At 38.9% G+C, this 14,267-nt stretch overlaps 1 protein-coding gene and 1 long non-coding RNA gene across 2 annotated transcripts in view; one reads left to right on the forward strand and one right to left on the reverse strand.

Annotated features, from left to right (window-relative positions):
- LOC109492598 overlaps positions 1 to 14,267 on the forward strand; it is a 29,032-nt gene that overhangs the window by 6,240 nt on the left and 8,525 nt on the right. The gene's annotated exons all lie outside the window — the stretch shown is intronic.
- Positions 1 to 14,267, reverse strand: part of LOC101089804 (cytochrome P450 2C21) — a 52,913-nt gene that overhangs the window by 1,120 nt on the left and 37,526 nt on the right. The window contains 2 exon segments of the mRNA XM_019813570.3: positions 7,343 to 7,484; positions 11,887 to 12,074. Of these exon segments, the coding sequence (XP_019669129.3) occupies positions 7,343 to 7,484; positions 11,887 to 12,074 (330 nt within the window).

Genomic DNA, 14,267 nt, shown 5'->3' on the forward strand with positions numbered 1-14,267 from the left:
TGATAGAGCAAGAATGGTGAGAGTCATTCTCTCTTTCTAAATTCAGATTAGCAGGAGAAAATACTTGTGTAACTAGGTCCTTGGGCTTAGCAACTCTTGGTAAATTTGGTAGAGCACTCTTTTGGAGGAAATAGATTAACCAGAGATAGTCTTTGTTTTCCTTGTTTCTTTTATGTTGTTATAATAAGGAATTAGCATAGGGCAGAAAGCAGGCATAGGCCCTATAAGCCTGCTGCTGTTTAAAGGACATCTTGGAAACCAAAGCTGCAAAACTGGTGGGTGCGGGTCGAACACTTAAAAGCTGTTAGAGCACTTGCCACCTTAAGAAGGTTCCTGTGATAGGATAAATTTGTCACAGAACAGGTTAGATTAACACTTGGCCACCTGCCAACCTCAAGGAAACAGCTGTGTAATGAGCTACACTTGAAAACAACACACAATCCCCAACTCTGTGGCACATTCCTCTTAGGAATGAGTGTGGCTCCAAGACACCCAAGATTTAGCTGAAAGAAAAACCAGATAGGGTTTTTCCCTTTGTCTTGTTCATAGAACAAGCTCCTAAGAGCTTGGCTTTGTGAGCAGTGATAATATGCTCTTTGGTCTCCACCATCTGGAGGAGATACACCTATCTGGGTGCACCTTAATGCCCAGTTGAAAGGAAGAGGGATATGAGTCTCTCTCTCTTTCTGTCTGGCCATGCCAGCTCTCAAGGGTGTTTGTCATGAGAAGTCCCAGCCCATAGGAGCCTTTATATTCTCAACCTTCATTTCTTGTTAGTGCTGGAAACTGCCATTATAGGAGCACATGCCTAGTGTCACGGATTATTGTCTTTGACTGGAAGCATCTCAAGATTTTGTTGGAGACCAGCAATGAAGGCCTCTGCTTTCTTAGATTAATTATGGGAGTAAACTTTTGGATCACGAGGGCTGTGTCATCTATGCCCTTTCTCTGGACACCTCTTGTATCTTTGGTTAAGGCATTAAAAGGCTTATTGGTTTGAGTTGCTCATAAGAGATCCTACTCATCAATGGCCCGACGACAGATCCTTTAAATTAGTTAATGTTTGAAAAAAGAAGAAAAACATTTTAATCTTAGTTGAATGGCTAGCCTCAGGGATTCCCTTGATAAGATGAAAGAAGAGGAACTAGACTTAAAATAAAGGTCCACATACAACATAAATTCCCCCTAAAATGCCCATTTTAACTTCCCTTTCCCTATAAGGATTTACAGAGAGCACTCCAACTTCATCTCTACGTTCAAATTCTACAGGCTGCTCATGTGATTGCTGAAAGCCAGGAAAGGAATTTAACAAAAGGAATAAGGCTGACTTTGCTTCTACCTTCCAGGGCACTGTAATTAGTTTATGACAGCTTCAGGCATTCCTAGGCAATGTACTTGGCTAGTGTATCCTAGACCCCCAAGGCAAAAGAATTTGTGTCCCCTGGACAGCTGCAAAGCTTTTAAATTATCAAGCCCTTTTAACCTCTACTTTCAAAGGATCCTAGCAAATTTAGAGAGAAATTAAAAAGATTAATCACTAGTCACAACCCTCCCTTCAGAGAGGAAACATGACCAAAATTTCTCCTAGGCCCTCCTATAAATGATCAGGGAAAGGCCAATATTCAGGGACTGTTAGAAGCCCAGATTAAATTGTGCAACCAGAAAGAAGGCTTTTGTTAAAATGCTTCACACAGACTTTACAAAGGCATGAATCTTTTGATTCCCATTTTAATAAAAAATCTGCCTGACATAAAAAAGCAAATTTAGTTAAAAAAAAAAAAAAAAAAAAAGGGCCAATCCCGTGATATTCAGGCTGTAATCCAGTCCTTTGAGGAATTAGAAACAACTCTCTTTCAAAGCTCTACAAAACCAGAGATGCAACTCTAGAAACAAGTCAAAGCTTACCTCTCTTTACCAATCCCCAAACCTGGTCTATTTCTCTCAAAATGTTTACAGATACTACAGAAGATTACAATTTGGAACAATATTGTTTAGGACTTAAAAGAATAATTAAATTTTAAATAGTAATTACACTGAAACTCTAAAAAAAAATTTTTTTTTTACCTTCTCTGTCCCTTGAAATTATAAATTTAATGTCTTTGAACACAGCCCACAATCACCTGAGACTGAAAAAAAAGCAAAAGGTGGGGTAGGGTGACAGTGGTAGGGGAAGAGGCCTTTCCAAGTACAAACTGCTAAAATGCCTCTTGTGTTCAGACTTGGAAAAAACTTGGATACTTTTCTCTGTGCCTTTGTGATGTAAATTTTCTACATTTATCATCTCTAGGATGTAAAAGCCTTTCTTTTAAATACAAACTTCAGGGGCACCTGAGTAGCTCAGTTGGTTGACTTTTTTTCTTTTTTAAAGTTTATTTATTTTGAGAGAGAGAGAGAGCATGGAGGAGGGGCAGGGGCGGGGGGCAAGAGAATCCAAGCAGGCTCTATGCTGTCAGTGCAGAGCCCAATTCAGGGCTTGTCCCCACAAACCAGGAGATCATGACCTGAGCTGAGATCAAGAGCTTATGCTCAACTGACTGAGCCACCCAGGAGCCCCAGTATCAGACTCTTGATATTGACTCAGGTCATGATCTCAGTCATGAGATCGAGCCCCACATTGGGCTCCATGATGAGCTTAGAGTCTGCTTGGGATATTCTCTCTCTCTCTCTCTCTCTCTCTCTCTCAAAATGAAAAAATAAACATTAAAAAAAATAAATTTGTAAAAGAGCTCCATTTAGTTGGCTTGAAGACAACTACTTGTAAGGATTGGGCATTCTAAAACTCAGGAAGATAGAAACTAACCTAAATATTTTTCAAGTTATTCAATATTAAATTTTTTAATGTTTATTCATTTCTGAGACAGACAGAGACAGAGCATGAACAGGGGAGGGGCAGAGAGAGAGGGAGACACAGAATGTGAAGCAGGCTCCAGGCTTTGAGCTGTCAGCACAGAGCCTGATGTGAGGTTCAAACTCACAAGCTGTGAGATCATGACCTGAGCCAAAGTTGGATGCTTAACCCACCAAGTCACCCAGGTGCCCCGAAAATATTCAATATTAAAGCTAATTTAAAGTTGTTGGTTTAGAGTACCTGGGTGACTCAGTTGGTTGAGACTCTGACTCTTGATTTCAGCTTAGGTCATGGTCCACAGGGTCATGGGATCAGGCTCTACATTGGGCTCTATGCTCAGCATGGATTCTCTCCCTCCCTCTCCCCTGCTCACATGCACTCTCTCTCTCTCTCTCTCTCTCAAAAAAAAATTGTTGGTTTAATTAAAATAGCCATGTCTTTAGAGTTATCAGGATTAAATATAAAACTTTTATTCTGCCTATGTTTACTGAAAGTCAAATAAGTCCATATTATAGCTTACAAAATTTGTCAGGAAAAAGAAACTTAAAATAATGGTTGACTTTGTCTAATACCTTATAAAATTTTGTGGCTAGTCTCAGCATAACAGTTCAGAACAAGTAAATAGATGTAGGGGTGCCTGGTGGCTCAGTCAGTTGAGCGTCTCACTTCAGGTCATGATCTCACAGTTCATGAGTTCGAGCCCAACATTGGGCTCACTGCTGTCAGCTTGTCAGCACAGACCCCGCTTCAGATCCTCTGCCCCTCCCCTACTTGTGCTCTCCCAAAAAATAATAAAAATAAATAGATAGAAAGATAAAATAGTTTGCAGGTAAACTTTTTACTTAAAAAATAATAAAAATAAATAGATAGAAATAAGATTAAATGGTTTGTAGGTAAACTTTTAAAGGGCTACCTAAATCTTCAGTAACTTGAAGTTTTAAAGTTTGGCTAAGTTAAATGTTAAGTTAAATTCATTGAATATCTAGATCATTTCCAAATAAGATAAAATAATGAAACTTTAAGTACCGAACATAGGTTTATCTGTTTTTGTTTCTTTTTTAAAAAATTTGTTGATTTATTTTGAGAGAGAGAAAGTGAATGTGAGCAGGGGAGGGACAAAGAGAGAGAGCATCCCAAGCAGGCTCTGCAATGTCAGTGCAGAGCCCAATGCAGGGCTTGATCCCATGAACCATGAGATCACGACCTGAGCTAAAATCAAGAGCCAGTCACTTTACTGACTGAGCCACCCGGGAGTCCCTCTATTTTTGTCTTATTACAGAGAAACTAAAGATAAATTTGGGTCTGTGAGTAAACCTGGTTTGTTCTTTACTGAAAGACTGTACTATGATGATGTACATGTTTCTAAGTTACAAAATGTATTCACAAATTTGCCAATCTAAAAAATACTGGTATTATAGTTCACTGTGAAAGTGAGTTACCTCCGTCACAGACCTGCTAATCTGTGACACCAGGCAGGCACTCCTGTAATGGGTCTTCCTGGCACAAACAGGAAACAAAGGTTGAGATGACAAAGGTTCCTATGGGTTGGGACCTCTTAAGAACTGTCATGGCCAGAGAAAGACTTGGAGCCCCATTCTATTTGGCCACCAAGGTACACCCTGTTAAGTGCATCCTCCAGATGGTGGAGACCAAAGAGAATATTCTCACTGGTCACAAAGTCAAGCTCTTAGGACAAAGAACAAGACAAAAGGAAAAATCCTATCCTGTATATGTGCACTTCAACAGCTTTACCTAAGTGTTGGGTAGCTTGGAGCCACACTAATACTTGAAGGATGTGCCACAGGGTTGGGGATTGTGTGTTGTTTCACAGGGTGCCTTTTTCTTGAGGCTGGCAGGTGATCTGTTATCAATCCAACCTGTTCTGTGACCAACTTATCCTATCACAGGAGACATCTTGAAGTGGTGAGTGCTCGAACAGATTTTTAAAAAATATATTTTATTTTTTGGAGCACCTGGGTGGCTCAGTTGGTTGAGCATCTGCTTTTGGCTCAGGTCATGATCTCATGGTGGGTTTGTGAGTTCGAGCCCTGCATCGGGGTCTGTGCTGACAGTGAGGAGCCTGCTTGGAATTCTCTCTTTTTTAAAAAATTTTATTTTTTAAGCAAAATCCACACCCACCATGGGTCTCAAACTCACAACCTTGAGATCAAGAGTCACACACTCCACTGACCAAGCCAGCCAGGAGCCTTAGTTCTAACTTCTTTTAAGTGTTCAACCCATGTCCACCAGTTTTGCAGCTTTGACTTCCAAGAAGTCTGTTAGCAACAGCTTTGACTTCATGTACCCATTAACATAGGGCAAAGTTTGTAGGACAAGTGATATAAAAGACACTAAGGAGAACAAAGACCATCTCTGGGGGGAAATAGATCAGTTACCGAAGAGTATCCTACAAAACTCAACAAGAGTCAGTCCCTAAGCCCAAGGAACCAGCCCTACAAGTATTTTCTCCCGTTAATCTAAATTTGGAAAGAGAGAAAAAGGACTCTTATCATTCTTGCTCCATCAGACTCTGTAGATAGAGATTCTCAGAGACTGACATGCTAAGAAATCTTACCTTGTGCCAGCTGTCCTCAGGGACTTTTGGCTATCATAGTGTGTGGGGCGAGCAGGGTCCAGTGAGTTAAGGTGTCCTGCTGACACACGAATTGTCTGTCGGGAAGCAAGAATTTCCTGTCCCCCTCAAGGTCCTCTTAGCTGGACTAAGAATCAAATTGACATGAGACAAATAAACAGAAGAAAACCAAATTCAATTTCACATGTGCAGAGAATCCACACAGACCTGAAAATTCCAAAGATGATCAGGCAAAATAAGGTATTTATGTCATCCTGAACTAAGAGGGTAGGAAAAAAAGAAATATTACAAATCAGCCACAAACATACTAACTAATCACTAATCCCCAGACTGGCAATTTCAAATGCTGTCTAGAGTCTAGTCATTCCTCCAGCGGAAATAGCCCTCCATTCTACTCTGCCTGCTCATATTTTCTACATCATTCTAGATCCAGCTCAGATATCATTTCTTGTATGCAAAGTTCTTTGATGTGCTCAGAGCATATAACTCCCTTCTTTATCTGTTTTCCATAACACTAGTTAATGCTTCTAAAACAGCACATTGCAGATGAAATTATAATTATTCACCTATCTCACATACTGGAACATAAGTTCTTAAGGTAAGGCCTCAGATCTTGTAATGACACCCACAGTGTCAGGGCAAAAGCAGGTCTGCAAGCCCCGTGACTTGAATAGAAATCTCAAGGAGTCTCATTATGCAGTAATGGGCTCAAAATATAGGAAGAAAGGTAAGGAGTAGTATAGCAGCATCTTGCTTTGAGATAATCTCCGGGAGTTGCACATAATCCTGGGACCACGATAGCAAGGGTTGCTTGATACTTGTTTTTCTTAGATATTCAATCAGGAGCAAATCTCCTATTTTTGTCTCTGTTTCAATTACTTCTACAGGAAAGGCCTGTTACCCTCCTGTCTTCCTCCTATTTCTCCTTTGGAGTGTGCTGAATGTTTTCCATTTCTCCTGCCTTCCAGCTCTATTTTGTGTTTGTCTTTTATGCCTACTCTGTGTTCAGGAAGGTGATTTTTTTTATTTTTATTTTTTTTAACATTTATTTATTTTTGAGACAGAGAGAGACAGAGCATGAACGGGGGAGGGGCAGAGAGAGAGGGAGACACAGAATCGGAAACAGGCTCCAGGCTCTGAGCCATCAGCCCAGAGCCCGACGCGGGGCTCGAACTCACGGACCGTGAGATCGTGACCTGGCTGAAGTCGGACGCTCAACCGACTGCGCCACCCAGGTGCCCCAGGAAGGTGATTTCTATAGATGCATAAACTGAGATGTTAGTTCCCTTCTGAGTTCTGAATAAATTCAGAGCATTGGACATTGAGAAAGTCAGAGTATTTATTCCCTCAATCCTACCCTGTCAGGCTATAGTTCAGGCAGTGGTTGTATCGCTTTACTATAGACACATCTCCCGTTGAGGCATCCACCCTTTCTTTCCTAAAGGTCTATTTGGATCCCAGTAATGCCCTCCTTCCCTCATCCTTTCCAACTTAGGATGGTAACCTCTTCCTGCTTATGCTAGTCTCTGAGTACTTTATAATATCTTGTTATTTACCTTAATCCTACCCATCCTCTGAAAATTGTCTCATCGTTACATTCTCTTTAATTAGCCTTTTTGAGTATGCTACCTGTTTCTTCCCAGGCCACTGACAAATTAAAGGAAGATACTCAAATTTCCATTACCCTCTGCTCCTGTCCCTTTATAGGCATCTCAGTGGTGCGTCCTGGTGCCAAACTTGGTGAGGGCAGACTCCAATTGAACGAGAAATAACCTGGGCTTTGGGAGTGATGCCTCTAGCCTCATACAAATGACAATTTGTTCAGTCCAGAATAGCCTCCATGCAAAGCCTTCCTCATCTCACTGACCCCTGATGCATACATAAAAATGAAGCTTGCTTACCTGCTGAAAAAGCCAGGAAGTAGTCACTCTTCTTAAAGTTGCCACTTTCATCCAGGAAGTGGCCAGGATCAAACTGATCTGGGTTGGGAAACTCTTTGTCATCATGCAGGACAGAAGTCAGAGATGTTAATATGGTTGTGCCCTGATGTAAAGAGAAACAGATAAACTGGATTATGATGAAGGTCATGGAGCTTGAAATCCTTTTGTTTTATAGATGAGGAGACTGAGACACAGAAGTGATTTATTTACTCCATGTCACAGAACAAACTAATGACCAACCCTAACAGGTTTTAAATCATGTAATGGCAGTCCAAAGCACTGTTAACAGACTCCAAACTTTGTAGCCTGACACCAGCACTTGCTTTTCAGAAAACTAAGGGAGCTCCCTAGAGTGCACTGTTGACCAATGGATTTCAGTATTGTCTCAAGGTGCTGATGCCACTGAAAATGAGGTCTTCAAAACTCTACTTGAGTGGCCATAATCTTGAAAGCCCTTCATCTTCCCATCAAAATGACAAACTTAGGGGTGTCTGGCTGGCTCAGTTGGCAAAGTGTGGTACTCTTGGTCTCAGGGTCTATGGGTTCTGACTTTGGGCATAGAGCTTACTTAAAAAAATTTTTTTAAAGGTAACAAATGGGTAAGTTTGAAAGAGCTATGCTGTTTCAACTGAATTGTTGCATATTATTGTAGAAATGAGAGAGCATTTCTGCTTCCCAGTAGGGTGTTCTTAAACTCATAGATACAGTGCAACATAATGACTTGGAGGTTAGTTTTCAAAATCAACTGAATCTTTGGAAGACAGTATCGTCAGTCCTAGAATAGGCTTCCATATAAAGTTAGTTACAAAACACTTCTCCTGGCTGGTGGGACCATCTACTTCAGACTATAACAGAATAACTGCTTTGGAGTTGTCCTCATGACTAACACGAATATAAATCCAGAAAAAAAAGTATATGAAGAAACAGTTCTCTGGCACAGAACAAGAGGCAATCCAGGATTGTGATACTTCACTAAAGAAAAATTAGGAGGAAAGTGTTGTCAGGCAGAAATTCAGAGTGATTGTAGGGTCTACCTAAGAGTTCAGGGAGGTGAGGGTCAAAGTGCTACTGTTTTTTGAGCTAAGGAGACAGAGATAAAAACTTGGCATCTAGAATTCATGAAGAAGGATACAGGCCAAGAAGAATCTACAAATAGAGAGGATCTCAAAGGTATATAAGACCTATGACCTTATAAGACTCTGTGAGTCCATGATTATGGGTTGGGAGGCACAAACACAGGAAACTCCATGACGACTATCAGGGTACGACTGCTTGAGAACTGCAGGTGGATAACACATGTTGTGCAGTGATAGAGGAACTGAGGTTCCAACCCAGCTAGGATGGAGAGAACTTTCTTAGCACCTCAGATGCTAAGGCAACCCCAAACTTCTAAATCATTGGACTAAGGAACTCACATCAGACTAAGGGCCATGCACAAAGACTAATTTCAGAATTGAAACCAATCCACAACAAAAGAGTTATAGTAAGCCTCACAGACTGAAAAGCATCTGTCAGTAATTTAGCTGCCTGCCAAAATAAAAGTCAATGCTCTTTAAAGGAAGACAGCATAATCCAGACTCCCCACAAGGCATCATTCAAAATATTAAGCATATAATAAATCATTAAACATGTGAAAAAAGAAATGTGACCCAAAATTAAAGAAAAAAAATTCATAGAAACAGACCCCATAATATCCTAGTTGTCAGATTTATCACATAAGAGCTTCAAAGCATATGAGTGTATGAATGTGTGTTTAACAGACACAGAACAGTCCATCCAAAAGCAACAGAGTACATGTTCTTCTCAAGCAAATGTGGAATATTCTTCAGGACAGATAATATGTTAGTGCACAAAATAAGCATTAACAAAAGGCAGAAGATTAAAATCATATCAAGCATGTTTTCTGACCACAGTGATAGAATCTAGAAACATGAACAAAACTGAAAAATTCACAGATTTGTGGAGATGAAATATCATGCTACTGAACAACCAATGAATTAAAGAATAAATCAAAAGAGAAACACATACCCTGAGAGAAATGAAATGGAAATACAACATACTGAAGCTTATGGGATGCAGGAAAAGCTGTTCAAAGAGGAAAGTTCATAGTAATAAATGCCTACATCAAGAAATATGAAAAATCTCAAACAACTTAACTTTATGCCTCATGGAACTAAAGAAAGAACAAATGAAGCCCGAAGTTAGGAGGAGCAAGGAAATAACAAAGATCAGCATTGAAATAAATGAAATAGAAACTAAAACAACAATAGAAAATACCAATGAAACTAAGAGCTTGTTTTTTGAAAAGAAAGATAAGCAAAACTGACTAACCTTTAGTTAGTCTCACTAAGAAAAAAGAGAGGACTCTATATCAGAAATGAAATAGGCTATTACAACTGATACCACAGAAATCAAGAGAACATGAGACTGCCATGCATAATTATACACCAACAAATTGGACAACCTAGAAGATATAGATAAATTCCTAAAAACATACAACATACCAAGACTGAATCACAAAGAAATAGAAAATCTGAACAGACCTATTACTCTGATTGAATCAGTAATCAAAACTCTCTCAACAAACACAAGTCCAGGACCAGATAGCTTCACTGGTAGATTCTACCAAATATTTAAAGATGAATGAATACCAATCCTTCTCAACTCTATGTAAAAATAGAAAAGGAGGGAATACTTGTAAATTCATTTAGTGAGTCCAGCATAATCCTAGTACAAAAACCAGACGAGGATATCACAAGAAAAGGCGAATATCTCTGATGAATAAAGATGTAAAAATCCTCAGCAAAATCTTAGCAAACTGAATTGAAGTACAATAAAAGGATCATATACATAATCAAGTGGGATTTATCTTGGGGATGCAAGGATGGTTCAACATCCACAAACCAATGTGATACACATTAAAAAAATGAACTATAAAACCATATGATCATTTCAGTAGATGCAGAAAAAAGCATCCGACAAAATTCAACATTCACTTATGACAAATTTCAACAAGTAAATAAAGAGGAAGTGTACCTCAACATCATAAAGGCCATATATGATAAGACAACAGCAAACATCATACTCAATGGTGAAAGGCTGAAAGCTTTTCCTCTAAGATCGGGAACAAAAGAAGGATGCCCACTCTCACCACTTGTAACGTTTTTTTGTGCTTTTTTTGTTTTTGTTTTTTGAGACAGACAGAGCATGAACGGGGGAGGGTCAGAGAGAGAGGGAGACACAGAATCCGAAGAAGGCTCCAGGCTCTGAGCTGTCAGCACAGAGCCCGACATGGGGTTCGAACTCACAGACCGCAAGATCATGACCTGAGCCAAAGTCAGATGCTTAACCGACTGAACCATCCAGGCGCCCCCCACTCTCACCACTTTTATTCAACATAGTATTACAAGTCCTAGTCTAGAGCATTAGCAAGAAAAAGAAATAAAGGGCATCCATACAGGAAAGAAGTAAAACTGTTACTATTTGAAGATAACATGATATTGTAGATCTAAAGACTCTACCCAAACTGTTAGAATAAACTGATACAAAATCAATACACAAAAATCTGTTGCATTTCTATACATTAATAATGAACTATAAATTAAGAAAACAGTCTTATTCACAATGGCATAAAAAATCTAGTAATAAATTTAACCAAGGAGGTGCAAGATTGTACACTTAAACCTGTAGGACACTGATGAAAGAAATGGAAGAAGACACAAATAAATGGAAAGATATTCTGTGCTCATGGACTGGGGAAAATTAATATTGTTAAAATGTCCCTATCACCCAAAGCCATGTATAGATTCAATGCAATACCTATCAAGATTCCTATGGGATTTTTTCCAGAAATAGAACAAGTAATCCTAAAATTTGTATGGAGCCACAAAAGATCCTGAATAGCCAAAGAAATCTTGAGGAAGAAAAACAAACCTGGAGGCATCAAACTTTGTGATTTCGAACTCTGTTACAAAGCTATAGTCATTAAGACAGTATAGTATTGGCATAAAAACAAACATGGATAAATGAAACAGAATAGAGAGACCAGGAATAAACCCATGTATATATGGCCAATTAATTTCCAACAAAGGAGCCAAGGTATACAATCAAGAAAGGATAGTCTCTTCAATAAATGGTGTTGGAAAAACTGGGCAGCCACATACTAAAGAATAAAACTAGACCCTATCTTATGCTGCACACAAAAATTAACTCAAAATACATTAAAGAATTTCACATAAGACATAAAACCATAAAACTCCCAGAAGAAAACATAGGCAGTAAGTAGCCTGGGCAATGAATACTATGAAGAAAATCCTGTGGGAGTCTAAGCACTATTACATATAAAATTGTATCAACAGAGTAAAAGGACAGAAGCATGTAGTCAGAGGGTAAGATGCCTGGGTTATGACTGTGCCATGCCTGTAGATGGTTATCTATAATCCTACTATTGTGATGGCTGATAACCTGAGATTCTTAAGGAGTAGTACAGATGAAATATCTCTCACCTTGGGAATGAGGTATTCTCTGAACTTAGTGTCCTGAGTCACTGAATGGGGCAGACTGTTGGGGACGAGGTCAATGAATCTCTGGATCTCATGTACCACAGCATCTGTGTAAGGCATGTGGCTCCTGTCCTGCATGCAGGGGCTCCAGTGTCTGCCAACCACACGGTCAATCTCTTCCTGGACTTTAGCTGGCAAGATAGGAATCAGAATTTATGTGAAATGAAAATGTCTTTTGGCTTAATCTTCTTAATCATGGTTACATTGTGGTAAGAGATTGGGCGAAGGGAAAATCACTTATGGTTACTACCATAGGAGGAAAAAAAGAAATAATTTGTTTCCTGGGCAAATTGGGATCTCATTAGAGACTTAAATAAATGTACATATAAAACATAATTATACCATGAAATTCAGCTCTGATTCTCTGTTTTGTGTACTTTTGTTTGATAACTCAAGGATCTATGATCTTGAAGGCTCACTACAGACCATGCTGTTTAACCACTTTGTGTATGCCAGTATTTTTAGAAAAAATTTTTAAACTTTATTTATTTATTTTGAGAGAGAGACTGGAGGAGGGGCAGAGAGGGAGAAAAGAGAGAATACCAAGTAGGCTTCGTGCTGTCAGTGTGGAGCCTGATACAGGGATCAATCCCAGGATTCATGAGATCATGACCTGAACCGAAATCAAGAGACGCCTAACTGACTGAGCCACCCAGGCATCTTCAGTTTTCGTTTTAAGTATGTAAGTTCCAGGGGCGCCTGGGTGGCTCAGTTGGTTAAGTGTCCGACTTCGGCTCAGGCCATGATCTCGCAGTCCGTGAGTTTGAGCCCCGTGTCAGGCTCTGTGCTGACAGCTCAGAGCCTGGAGCCTGCTTCGGATTCTGTGTCTCCCTCTCTCTCTGACCCTCCCCTGTTCATGCTCTGTCTCTGTCTCAAAAATAAATAAACATTAAAAAAAATTTTTTTAAATAAATAAATATGTAAGTTCCAAGAGGGTAAGAACTACCCAGTGCCATAGATGCTTAATAAATAGAACAACTGAATAAAATATTTGATTCAGCACATAGTAACAAGAAGTTAACATTTATTTAGAATGCAACATATGACAGGCATGCTGTACGACATATTACATTACTTTATAATTCCTCAAAATAGGTCTATGTGTTAGGTATTATTTTATGTGTCTTAAAAATGAGGAAACAGGTCCATAAAAGTAAATATACTTCTCAAGGACACCCAGGTATTACGTGGTTTTTCTCATTTCCAAACCCACAATCTTAGCAATTGAATAAGATTACTGAAATTTATGTTATGTTAATTGAAATGAAATTTATGTAATTTATGTTAATGAGTTATATTTTTCCTTTATTTGCAAAATATATCATACATAGTTTAAGTAGGACTACTCATTAGTTAAAACAAACGTTTATTAACTTTTTCTTATGAGGGAGAGGCTCTATGAATGTTAGGAAGCATTATCATCTCCCTTAAACAGATGAGGGGCCAAGATAAGCAGAGAGATAGTCATGAGTTGAGGTCACACAGCTACTTACTAGTAAAGTCAGAATCCAAAGCCACTGTAGATAGTCTATAACCCATTTTCTCCAGTACCATGTTGCTACTTTGGTCAAATGGTATTTACTACCTGAAGAAGGGGTCTTTGTTAATGGATTATGTGAAAATTCTGTGGTTTAGTAGCTATCAAGAAAACTTAGGAATTTTAGAGAAGTTTGAAGTTTTACCTTCTCAGGTTGAGAGGCTGGATTTTTATCTAGAAGAGAGTGATTATATAAAGTGGTTAGGAGCTACTTGTAAAATCAGAATGCTTAAAAGAATGGCACAGTAAGGGATGAAAATGGGAAGAAAAGAAAAATACAAACGGATGTGATGTAAGAAAAAATGAAAATGGAAGCAATGTGGAAATATTACACAAAAACGGCTTTTGCAATGTACACAAGACTTAAAGGTTTGGAGAAAAATGTCTTGGTATTCATAGTCATAGTCAACATAGGTCTAATAAGAGTTAGTGAAGTTATTTGGCTGAAAGCGTGTCACTCAAAGGAAATAGCGCCATTATATCGCACAACGTGTGAAAACGGGAATTTTGAGGCTATGCTTGTAAATTGCATCATTTGGAAAGCAGTTATTCTTTATAATGGGAGGACAGAAGGACCTTCAACAAAGGAGAAAAATCTGGTGATGTCATGGAGAAAAGCTTCCTGAGATGTAACTGTACTAAGAATGTCTTAATGTGCCAAAGCACAGAACACTATACAGTAGTGAAGGAAATATCCTCTGAGATTAGCACTCAATAAAAAAAAAAAGGAGGAAAAATGGAAAGGTATTTGCAAGAGAAATCATATTTGTGAGGAAGAATTTATTTG

This window comes from Felis catus, chromosome D2, assembly GCF_018350175.1.
Source record: "Felis catus isolate Fca126 chromosome D2, F.catus_Fca126_mat1.0, whole genome shotgun sequence".
Lineage (NCBI taxonomy): Eukaryota > Metazoa > Chordata > Mammalia > Carnivora > Felidae > Felis > Felis catus.